This window comes from Aspergillus karnatakaensis (assembly GCF_047715665.1).
Source record: "Aspergillus karnatakaensis strain CBS 102800 unplaced genomic scaffold BJY04scaffold_99, whole genome shotgun sequence".
Classification (NCBI taxonomy): Eukaryota; Fungi; Ascomycota; class Eurotiomycetes; order Eurotiales; family Aspergillaceae; genus Aspergillus; species Aspergillus karnatakaensis.
Genome location: NW_027395811.1, coordinates 1 through 12,847, shown reverse-complemented (window position 1 = coordinate 12,847; position 12,847 = coordinate 1). Strand labels below are relative to the sequence as shown.

The following is a 12,847-nucleotide window of genomic DNA, read 5'->3' as shown; positions in this document are numbered from 1 at the left end:
CTGGGCGTGATACACGGAGCTGCACTGCCTCGGGACGTGAGGAAGGGTGATTCCCGTTAGCTTGATTTTAGCTGATTGTCCTCTCAATTAGGCCTTATGTCGCAAAATAGGGTTTCTAGTTTCCAATGCCAGTGAGAATGCAGCAGCAGACAGGGTATAGAGATGAGAGGCCACAAACGGCGGCTGTTAGGCTTGACAGAACTAGACCCCTGGACCGCGAGTGGCTTATCAGTCATCCGTGAAGACGAGAATCAACGGCAGGGTAAGCGGTGATAGTTACTTACTTCCATCCCTACCCAATCTTCGGGGTCCAATGTTTGACCTATATATATATATATATATATAAAATTAGTATTTTAATAAAATTAGATTAAGTAATAACTAATTAGTTATAAACTACTTAATTATAATTATTATATTTTTATTCTTTACTTTATAAGATTAAGCTTTAGCTTTTTATTCTTAAGCTATAGCCTACTATTTTTAAGTTCTTAGAAATAAGCTTTTTCTTTTTATTACTTTATTTTTATCTCTAGTTTTTAAAGCTTAAGATCCTAATACCACTACTTTAAACTTAAAATATTTATAAAAGTAACTTATTAAAGGCTTTATAAAAATTAAAATAACCTAACTACTTTATAAGCGCTTGCTAAGTAATTATTATAAAATAAACCCTACTAATTATTATTATTTCGCGAGAATTATAATTATAATCTTGCTGTATTTTACGGCTATAGCTCTAAAATACTAGATAAACTAAATTATTAATATTTATAGCTCCTTATATTAGTAATTAGTAAATAATTAGTAAGTACTTGCTATATATTATATATATATTTTCTTAACTTATATAATAAAAATAATTAGCTTTTATATTTAATATCTAATATAAATAATAAATATTAAACTAGGTAACCTACTAATATTAGAAAATATTATTTTTATCTAGCTTTGTAGAACTAGAGAATATTAGTTCTTAGAAATAAAGTATTTTATAAGTAGTTAAGAAGTACTTAAACTTATTTTTTTACTACTTTAGCTAGAGTTAAATACTTCCTAGAAGTATATAACTTTTAATAAGACTATTTAATAGTATTTATATAGTTTTAAAAAATATTAAAATAATAAGATTAGATCTTAGAATAAGTTTTATTAAGGCTTGCCTTAATTATTATACTTTTTTTTTAAATTACCTAGTTTTAGATATATATATTCTTATACTCTAAAATAGTTAGTAATTAATTCCTAGATAGTTAGTAAATAGTTATACTAATAAAAAAGTCTAGTAAAATATTATAATCTTCCTCTAATTTATAGTCTAATAGACTTATTATATAGTTTTAAAAAATAGAGCCTTAATTCTTAATTCTAATTATAACTAGGATAGTCTATTAAAAATAAATTTTATAAAATATAATTATATGCTATAACTACTAGGTTATTACTTGATATTATAAGTTTACCTAAAAAAATATTAATTAAGTTTTAAATAATTAATAAGTACTTGCTAGCTACTTAATAATTACCTACTAGTATATTACTTAGTATTTATATTAATAATATTATTATAAATCCTAGATTTATAGATTAAATTGAATAGGACTAGCTTTTAGGAGACCCTTTTAATAAGATAAAAAACTTACTTAAAAAGTAAGTAATAACTTTTTATAAAGTTAAGACTAGTAAAGACTTATAATAGGGTAATAATTATATACTAGTAATTAGTAAGTAATTATATAATACTTAAATAATACTTACTTTTATATTAGTCTAGTAGGAATATTATAAAAACTATCTTATTTATATCCTTAGATTAAATTTACTTGTAAAACATGTTAACTTTAAAAAGAAAAGTATAAAAAAAGGTTAATTTATTTTTTATAATTATAAAGAATTATAATATTATATAAATCTTAGTACTACTTTTAAATATAGTCCTAAGTACTTGGTGAGTACTTATTAACTACTTAATAGGTAATTAAAAGGTACTTACTTTAAGATTTTAGTTAGTATTCTAAAGAAATATTATACTATTAATACCTTATTTATTTAGATATAAAAGTAGGCGCTATTTTTAAATAATAACCAAAATTTAGTCTTTATTATAAAAACTAGAATAGATCTCTAATAATATTAAAGTATTAAATTAGTAATAAAATATTTTAAGTTATAGATTTTAAAGGAATTAGGCTAAATTAATTAGTTAAAAGCTATTTATTAAATAATTATTAAGTACTTACTTATAATTAAAGTTAAGTCTTATATTTATTTAAAAATTTATTTTATCCCTTATAAAATCCTTTCTAGTACTTTACTTAGTAGTAGTAAAGAATACTTATAAATATTTTAAGAAGTAAATAAAATATATAAGTATTATCTTATATCTACAGGAACTAAGGTAGTAGAAGTAATATTATAAAAAGTATACTTTAATTACCTAAATCCTTAAGAATAATCTTTATTTAATAATAGTAAGCTAGTAGTTACTAAATACTTAATAAGTACTTATTATAATATTTTTAATAGGATAATAAAGATTTAAAAATATTATATTTCTTTATAGCTAGTATAATATCCTTATTAAAAAAATCCTTAAGAAACTAAAAGTTAAGTACTATATAGTCCTAAATACCCCCTTTATAATATTATAACCAAAAGTTATAAGATAATTTATTAATATACCTAATATAAGGCTTATATTTTTTATAAATATTCTAAAGTAGTTAAATAATACTTAAGAAGTATTTAGGAGTAATTTAAAATAGATTATCTATATTTTTTTATTTAAAAACTAGCTTATAAGTTAAAAATTAGTTAATATAAGTATAGTTATTCTTAAAAAAAGTCTTCTTTAACTAATAGTAGCTATTAGGTAATTAGTAATTAATTATAAAATACTTAAAAATTATCTAGATACCTAAATATATTATACTTACTAAGATTAGACTCTAGAATCTTAATCTTTCTTTATAATTATTAAATCTAGTATTATATATCTTTATTAATACTAGTATAATAATATAACTAGAGATACTAATTTAAAAATTTATATATATAAATACTAGAGTATTTCTAAGTCTATTATTTAATTAAATAGTTAAGAAAAAAGTATTAGACTAGTTTTTAAGGCTTATATTATTATTATCTTATATATTAGATCTTTAATAGTTAGTAAGTAGTTAGGAACTAATTATTAAGTACTAAGATTATCTTATATATAAGCTATTCTATTTCCCTTTATAAATGCCCTTAGCATATAATAATATATATATATTTATATATATAACTAGCTAGATATTCTAGTAAGTTATTAATATACTTAATTTTTAAAGTTAGAAGAGGATTACTTTTTAACTTTATTAATTAAATAAGACTATTTTAATTAGTAGTTAGTAAGTAGTTACTAAGTACTTAATATAATTAAATACTAGTATATTAGATTCTTGCTCTAGGCTTAATTTAATTAAGTTATTAAACTTAAATAAATTATTTTAAATATTTATAATAAGTATTAATTAGCTAAAAACTAGTTATAAATTACTTATAATTTTAAATATTTTAAGAAATATAAGTAAAATTAAATTTCTAAAAAATAAGTTTTAGAGAAAAGGAGCTCGCGTGTTATATTATTACTAATTAATAGTCTTGGCAGTTATGTGAAAGGGATAAGTATCACGCGGCCACGTTATTAAGGTGGCGTGACCTGTGTACACAACGCCCTTGTGCCTCTCCATTCTTGTCGGATTAATAAGAAAGCGGGAAGCCCCCATGCATCCAGATACCGCCCGCAACAATCATGCAACTCCAGGGAGGCGGAGGAATAAACAGCTCCTCTACCTCTACATAGGAGTCGACATTGGCCAGGTAAATCAAGACCAGTCATCTATTACTCAACAGTACAGATTTTTAAGCAGACCTACCGCGCATGTATTGCGCAATTGTCGCGTGGTCATATGGCCACTATTATCACGCACCGACCGATCAATCTAGGATTTAAAGTATAGAAATGCCCTAATATTAAGCGACTTACATACTTATTATAATAACCTGTCTGATGGTAATTGCTTACCTAGCTGTCCTTTATCTTGGAGCCTGCGCTCCCACTTCTATCCCCGCTGTAAGTATACACCTTGAGCCCGCCCAGGACATTAGCCTTTGGCCTGGGGGCATCTTCAATAAATATTAACATTACTAAATTCTTACTGTAGCTCGAGAAAGACATCACCCTAGAAATCTGGATCTTGCCAAATTGTGAAGGCTCGTTCATGAGAACTACAATCAAAAAGGGCTGGAAAGGTTACAAAGGAACAATGGGCCTTGGAATCTATTAAACTGGTGCAAGCTTTCAACTTTCGCGTTCTCTGCGGCCAACGGAACAGTTTAATATATCAACAGCAACGGACTTAGAAAAGTGGACCCCGGGGGACCATGCCAGCTCTTGTCCAAAGTGGGTGCGCAGCTACTTCGCAGAGGACCCAGTGCAGAATTGCCAGAATATCGGACCGACTTCTACTTGCTATACTATCTGGTCTAATCAGGGGTTGGCATAGATTGATCTCGACAAATTATACATTAGTATGACTGGTTGCAGTGCAGCATATATTTTCCCTGATTAAGCTAAGATGGGTATCAGCTGGCGCAAATGATGTAGTAGAGTAGTTATGGTGATGATTTTGATTACCCTGGCGCCTCGCTATCATGATATGTAGGTAAGCACAACTTTCTGAATCTGATTATGTACCTGTAGAGTCTTCCAATTCCTGGTGATAAATTAAGAGCCTCGTCACAGCCTCTCTGAGCCGCTCCTATAGTTAGGCTGTTCTTGTGGTGTGCAGTTTCAGTTTCCCAGAGAACTATATGCGGGATTTTCCTTACTGCTATTCGACCATGTGGGATAATCCTCGCAGCCTGGTTGAAGCACTCTCTATACAGGAACCTGGAAGGCAGCCTATAGTATGAAGGGAGTCAGACTCCGTGGTACATCCTGCTGCGACGAGCAAATCTGAATGTCCTTGCTCTGGATAGTCACACGCTTAGCGTGAATGGCGCACAGATTTGTGTCCTCGAAGAGTGACACTAAATAGGCCTTAGCTGATTCCTGTACGGCCTGAATCGCGGATGATTGAAATTGTAGATCATGTTTATAACCCTGTGTGATTCCCGCACCAAGCGTTTCCCGCACCAAGTGTTGGAAAGGCAGTTTCCGAATTAGAAGCTCTGTGCTTTTCTGATACCGCTGTATCTTTCGAAGCGCGACCGTTCCTGCATAACTTTCTCACTGGAATAATAGTGTTGTACCTGGTTTGTATCTGTGCGGCTTTACGCCACCAGTGGTAGGCACGGATTTTCTGGCAGCTTTGCTTGCTAAAGTTTGCCTTCACTGACATCTGGTCTCAAGCTATGACAATATAATATCGAAACCACTTAGGGACAAACTCATCACTGTCTATTTAAACTATGACACTCACACTTTTGAAGGCAGTCACCACGTAACTCGTCGCCTCGGGTAGGGGTTAAAAAACGAACCGTTTCATACTACAGCAGCTTGGTTGGGCGTCGGGTGCTCCTGTGGCAACACATCCGGGCGTGCTTTAAGTCTGTTAGTCGGGGTACGTAGCCGAGAGAGAGTGGAAGATCGATTATTTTGACAATATATCTACCCTACTTCCTGTGTAGAGTACTTGTGCGCTACGGAAAGGGGCAACAAGGGCGAGTTTCGTTTTGTGAGGCATAGAGTCGTCGTGGCAGAATAATATACACAGGGTACCCGGCAGACTGGCCTTTTACCTATACTTGATGCTTCCGGTAGGTACTCTCGATTGGCTTGAGTCCGTTCCAACCGCTTTTCCCCGAACTCAATTTTCCCAAAGAGAAACTGTCCAATGGGCCTTGAAGTGCCGGCGTTATCGTCATACTGGCCAGCATAATGAGGCAGTTTTGGACAAATACAGAAACTCAAGACCTGAGGACAAGTTACCTAGTCATCCATCCATCGCCTGTAGCCAACTCGACGATCTTTCAAATCTGCCTGGTCATCTTCTTCACCAACTTCAGCCATGACGGGAAGTCCACTAGATGGTAAAGTGTTGATAATGATGATGAGTTCATTTACCCTTCGCAAAGCGGGACAGTATGCAGGTTACAAAAACAATAAATATGTCTGATTACGTACATGTAGAGTCTTCCACTTCCTGAAAACGAACTTAGAGCTATAGCTGCACTCGATTAGCATTGATTTGGGTCATACAGGATTTATTATGTATCAAATTGCACCAGGGCCAAAGTGCGTTTAAATCGAAGTCATATCGTAGGTTCAATTCGATATACGGCCCCCACGCAGAATAAAGAAAAATAATCGCATTCTTACGAAGCTGTAACCTAATACACATCTTGCAGTTTTGGGATGCTTTGCCAGAAGTAACGTTACTTAAGCATGGCCAGTCGTGGTCAGTGCAGCCAGACATCAGGATCAAGATCTTGAGTCCAACTTGGCTGACGCTGAACTGGCGCTTGAGTATGGCGTCAAACCACTGCGTCGTTCTCGTCGTTATCACACTCAAGCTTCAACCAGGCCTCAGCATGGATTGATGAAGCTGGGGATGCCTCTTGGCTGCGACGCCTTTTCGGAAGTGATCATTGCACGTGTCACGAGCGCGCGTGTGTGCCGTGACAGACAGATGGATGGACGCGTTGTAGATATGTGATCTAACAATCCTAGTAATCATCCTAGTAATCATGGTCACCATGCCAGGTGGAGGCAGGCAGGCAGGCAGGCAACCCAGGCTGGCGGGCAAGCCAACACACTGGTTCTTATAGGCACGCACCCTGCCCGCACAGGAGGCGCGGCGGCACGGCACGCACAAGGCACACGCACCCTGGGTGTGACGGGAGCACGCACAAAAGCCAGCCAATCAGGGAGCGGGGGATGCGGACGGGGGTGCGGTCGGTCGACCCCTAGGGAGTAGAATCAGCTTCATTTCCGACTGGGAAGATCTAAGGGAACGCAGCGTCTATACCTCCAAGACATGTCAACAGCATGACAGCGAGATTTAAGGATTTTCTCTTACAAGCCGGATAAGAATATAGCTGCCTGGAACAAATAGCGTCTAATGCAACTCGGGTCAATTAAAGCTCAATTTCAGAGCACAAATACACATCTAACCATATAGCGCACAACCTGAGGTCGTAATAAACTAACTGAAGAGTCATAGAAGCTATTATATCCACCCCTATATAATAAGCATACAATCACCGAACATGTCAAACTCATAACCTCCCTGCTCGGAAATTTCATCATAACTCCTCATAACAAATTCCGTTCCCGCAAACGCAGCAGTAAGTACAATATGACTCGACCGCGGCCGATGCAAATTTGTCAGTAACACATCCACAGCACTAAACTTGAACCCCGGATAGATGTAGAGGTCAGTCCATCCATGCTGGGGCTTGATGATAGTTTTGCGGGCCATCTCACGTGTAATTGTCTCAAGCGTCCGCATAACAGTCGTCCCAACGGCAACGACACGGCGGCCCTCGGCTCGCGCCTTATTAAGCTGTCCAGCGGTCCTCTGACTAACCTCAAAGTACTCGGATCGCACCTTGTGCTTTTCAATCTCCTCTTCGCTAATATGCCGAACGGCCAGGATCTCAGTCGCCCCAACGTGCAGAGTGATGTAGGCAATCTCGACACCCATGGCAGAGATTTGAGCCAGGAGTTCATGAGAGAAGTGAAGGCCAGCGGAAGGGATCTCCAACGAACCGGGCTTGCTGGCATACACGGAGCGGTACGCCTCGGGAGTACTTTTCCAGTGTGTTGGATTAAGGTGGATTGTTTCGTCCAGCCGCGCTCCATATTGGTCTAGAGTTGGGAGAAGTAGCTCGGAGGGACTGAACTGTGTCTTCCAGAGCTTATCTGGCTGGTGTTCGAGGAGGGTGCAGGTGAGTCTGGCATCGTTTAGTGAGGTCAGAATTTGACCTGGCTCGAACGATTTCTTGGAGAGCTTGAGCTCGATAATGGTCGTGCCGTCTGGTTCGTGGCCGTAAACGGTTGTTTGCAGGGATTCACCATCGTGCTGGAACCACAGCGTGTTTGAGAGCATATAGCTGTCATTTAGCACAAGGAGGTCCCCTGGGTGGAAGTAGTCGGCGATGCTAGAGAAGACTGCGTGTTCGATATTTGAGGTGGAGCGGTTGAGGACGATCATCCTTCCGCTGTCCCGGGATTTGCCGCGGAGCTCAACGGGGTCATGTGGCATGACCTTGGAGCTAAGATCGAATTCGAATTCAGCTGTCTTCATAGCGTACCTGCTTAGCACCTTCTTGCTGAGCTATAGCTGTGGCTGGGAATAGCTGGAATATTTAAAGTTATGGGCTTAAAATATCTGTCTGGCAAGATGGGCGATACGGGTATGATGATGATTGCAGACTGAGGTTGTATATGCTCAATCCCTGGTAAGATAAACAAGTAAAAATGGGAGGAGAGGGGATCTGAGACGCCTTATATGTCTCGTCTCGGGCCATATATTGATTAGGCCTAGTAACTCTGAGAATGCAACATTACTCGCACATTCAATCCAGAGTTAGTATGAACTGAATTGTAACTTTAAATTGTCTCTACACAGCTATTAGCAGCCCATGCTATCCAGTCTATTACGCCACAATGACATGTAACGGTCCTTTCTCATACACTGGCCTCATCCGGCTTTATCCCTCCATGCTTGCCATAGTGCGTGTCATAGATGTCCAATATTTGTTGTCCCTTTCCCCACATCAGAAGTGGGTGATACTGCTGTTGCTCGCTTTTCCCCTGCTTGCGCTCTTCTGGAAGTATAACGACGATACCATCTCTATATGCATGTCCATGAATGTGGCTCCATATTTTGAGGTTATTACGCATCCCGAGGTGGAATATATGTATCACCCACTAATTGCGTCTAGTAAGGGATTGGAGGCTTTAAAGGATGGTAGAGATGGTATTATACATTGTCGCTACAAATCAGTACAGGTCTGTGACGATAAGATTACAGCACCTTATGAGGATGCCAACTGAAAATAGTATAGGGATAAAATAAAGTTAATGGCTTAATTTGTTCAATTATTGACAAAGGAGTGTGCGTGTGGGCATGTTTAAGTAACCTAACCTTACCTAGATAGCGTGTTGTTCACACAACCTACCATAGACTAATTAGCCACACTCTTTATCTTATGGCTCATTTATGGATCCTGCTTTACGGTGACTTAATTTAAGTATATTCCCTTTAAGTTGTTCTAGATCTCTAGAGCTCATGTAACGTGGATAAACTTTAAATGTTAATGATGTAAAGGGTTGTGGGACCCACACACTATTAGTAACACTACTCATCATTACTTCTGCTCTATCCAACACATACCCAGTTCCGGCGAGAATAGGTAGAAAGTTATTATATAAACAGAGACTTTATTCCGCCTGAAACGCGGGTGTGAATGAAAGCGACTCTGCAAACTATGTTGTCGCAAAGCCATCATGAATATTAATAGTGAATATTTCTATGCATGCAACGTTGAACAGGGTAAAACTTGTCCTCCCTTGATCTCTGAACGTCCGATCGACCAACCTCGGCCACTTAAGCTCATCTACGTTGGAGCCGGTATTTCAGGAATTATTGCTGCCATTCAGTTCCGAAAGGCTGTACCTCAGCTGGAACTGGTTATATATGAGAAGAATCCTGAGCTTGGAGGGACATGGTATGAGAACAATTACCCGGGCTGCGCGTGTGGTGAGGCTGGCAAGATCCGAAACCAATATGAAGAATCCACAATTGATATGGAAACAGATGTGCCATCCCACACGTATCAGCTTAGCTTCGAATCCTGGACTGAGTGGAGCCACTTTTTTTCCGGATCCAAGGAGATCCTTGAGTACTGGAAGCTTGTGGCTCAAAAATATGATGTCCGGAAATACATCCGTTTCAATCGGCGATGTGTCGAAGCACGCTGGAATAATACATCCCGGAGATGGATTATGCGGGTCGAGAATGTACACACCAGGGATGTCTTTGAGGACTCAGCTGACGTGCTAATGACTGGAACTGGTCTGCTCAACGAGTGGAAGTGGCCTTCAGTTCCTGATCTTCAATCATTCCAGGGCAAACTGCTTCACAGCGCCTGTTGGGACGAAGATTATGATAGTGAAGTAAATCAGTCTTCTGGAAATGCTCTTCTATCTGCTAATTATGTGACTGTAGGGAAAGAATGTTGCTGTGGTCGGTTCAGGAAGCAGTGGAATGCAAATCATTCCCGCCCTTATAGGCAAGGTCAAGTCCATAGATCACTACATTCGTGGAGGTATGTGGATTTCGAACCAACACGGTAACCACAACCACGCCGGGCGAACGAACACAAAAGGCGAAAATTTCCAGTATACAGAAGAAGAAAAGCAAGCATGGCGGGATGACCCATCGTCATATACGAAGTACCGTAAGGAACTAGAGCTCGAGGTACAAACGCAATACGTCCTCACGCAACGAAGGCACAATGCTCAGAAGACTGCGGTGGACCGATTTCGAGCGGACATGCAACGCAGGCTGAAGGAGAGACCAGAAGTGTTCAATCTCCTGCTACCTGACTTTCCTCCGCTTTGTAACCGCCTGGGCCCCGCGCCTGGTTATCTGGAAGCCCTAGTATCGCCTAAGGTCAAGGTGATTCCTGAGCAAATCACCCGTGTTGATAAGACCGGTATTATCACCGCTGACGGAAGACATCGCGCCGTGGACGCAATTGTCTGCGCAACCGGCTTCGAAAAGAATTTAGGAGGCGGCTTCCCGATTTTAGGTCGAAATGGCAAAACCCTGCGTCACCGGTTTACGAACCGGCCAGAGACATACCTGGGGCTTTGCACGGACGGATTTCCAAACTTCTTTCAGTCATTGGGACCGAATTCTTTTCAAGGTGCGGGTAACCTACTGATCATGATTGAGCAGATACACAAGTACGTTGCGCAGGTATTATCTCGGATGGCCTATGGTAATATCGGGCTTGTAGAGCCGAGGCTGAGTCAGGTTTTGAACTTTACCAACTATGCAGCGAAGTATTTCGAGCGAACAGTCTACAGTTCCGACTGCAACAGTTGGTATAAATCCGCTCCACGTGGTGCAACATTGCAGCAGCGTAAGAGGGGGCCAATTACCGCTCTTTGGCCCGGGAGTAGCATCCACGCAATCAAGGCACTCAGTTATGTCCGGTGGGAGGACTTTGAAATAACGCCATATGACGGCAATGAGTTTGGGTGGTTTGGAAACGGGTGGGCGGCCGCTGAGAATACACCAGATATCGATCCAGATGCAATCTCCTGGTACCTGGATCGGACATCATTTCTTGATATTGCCCAGTTGCAGGACAAGGAATAGTAACTCACCCACAAAAAGTACACTATGATAGAACAGTAAAACTCACTATGCAGCACTTAGCATATTAATCTCCAGCTAGATGGTGATGTCCAAAACATTACTAAAGGGCAAACCTCTTAGAGACTCTAGATTAGTAATAGTATGGCATTGAATAGATCTTGTATGACGATTTGTTAGTAGTTGATGGGATCTTTCAGTACAGCCATTATGGTGCTTAGAGAACGTGATATAGCCAAGCAAGATAAGACACTGGCTCCCTTAAGAGTGTCTTTCTAGGTTTAAAAATCCAGCCTTCACTTGTAGGGGCTGTCACGGGCCAGTGCCCGATACCAGGCACGGGCTAGCGCCCGCACACGTGACCTTGGTACGGCATCCTGATCGAACGCTAGGGCAAGAACTTTTTTTTAGTATAAGCGCTAGTACCTACCGCCTATATAGATAGCTACTACCTATACCTAATACTTAGTACTTTAATTAATTATCTTCCCTTTTTAACTTTTATATACTTATTAAGATACCGCGAACTTTAATTAATCTTAAGCTATATAAAGCTAAGATATTAAACTTATATTAAGCTAGTATAATAACTTTAGATATTACTAGGATTCTTTATATAGCTTATAATATTTAGGTTTAAAAATATATAATTAAGGCCTGTCTTAGCTTATAAGGCATTTAAAAAAAGAATTATATAATATAATATAATATAGTTTTTTATATATATATTAAAGTCCTTATTTATTAGTTTAGCCTTTTAAATTTAAAAATACTTAAAGCTTTAAAAATTAAAAGCTATAATTTAAAAATATAAACCTTAAAAAATTTATAATATTAGTAAGGTTTTTTCTAGTAATATATAAACCTAGTTATAAACTAAATTAAGATAAAAAAAATCTTAAATTAATTTTATATAGACTTTGCTACTAGCTAAATTAAGGATTATAATAACTAAATATAATACTAATATTTTAAGAATTAAGGGTTTTTAATTAGTAAATAAGTTAAACTTAATTTTATATATTCAACTAGGCTAATTTTATATAAGGGATTATTTATTTTTAATATATAAGTAGCTTGCCCTAGCTATTATATAATAATATTTATAAGATTTCTACTATTATTATAAGGCTTATATTATCCCTAGACCTAACTTTATATAATTAATTAATAAATATCTTAAGCTTACTTTATATAATATAAAGATATATATAATTATTAATAGTTATTCTTACTATATTATATAAGTTTATATTAGTATTAGCTCTTATATAGTAATTAATATATTTTAGTTATTTCTTAATATTTTAGCTATTATATAGTAGTAGCTATAGCTTGTATAATTAGATTAAGAAACTAAAATAATCTTATTAATTAAGGTATAGTATAAGCTTTAGTAGTTTTTTTATTTTAAGATTAATATTTAGGATTATTATTTATATAATAAAAGTATAGTAAACTAATAA

General features: G+C 37.1%; 2 protein-coding genes across 2 annotated transcripts; one reads left to right on the top strand and one right to left on the bottom strand.

The window, feature by feature from the left end:
- Positions 1–7,072: 7,072 nt before the first annotated feature.
- On the bottom strand, positions 7,073–8,516 carry BJY04DRAFT_203291 (S-adenosylmethionine:tRNA ribosyltransferase-isomerase). The gene has a single exon (XM_073713337.1). It carries the CDS (start codon positions 8,295–8,297, stop codon positions 7,230–7,232), a length of 1,068 nt encoding a protein of 355 aa, XP_073564503.1. The 5' UTR covers positions 8,298–8,516; the 3' UTR covers positions 7,073–7,229.
- A 986-nt stretch (positions 8,517–9,502) lies between these two features.
- Positions 9,503–11,384, top strand: BJY04DRAFT_233389 (flavin-containing monooxygenase; the record flags this gene model as incomplete). Its single annotated transcript, XM_073719963.1, has 3 exons — positions 9,503–9,755; positions 9,813–10,171; positions 10,224–11,384. The coding sequence occupies 3 exons, from the start codon at positions 9,503–9,505 to the stop codon at positions 11,382–11,384; spliced, it is 1,773 nt and encodes a 590-aa protein (XP_073564502.1).
- Positions 11,385–12,847: the final 1,463 nt, after the last annotated feature.

Coding starts and splice junctions, on each gene's coding strand:
- BJY04DRAFT_203291 (XM_073713337.1), bottom strand. CDS start 8,297: ATGAAGACAGCTGAATTCGAATTCGATCTTAGCTCCAAGGTCATGCCA.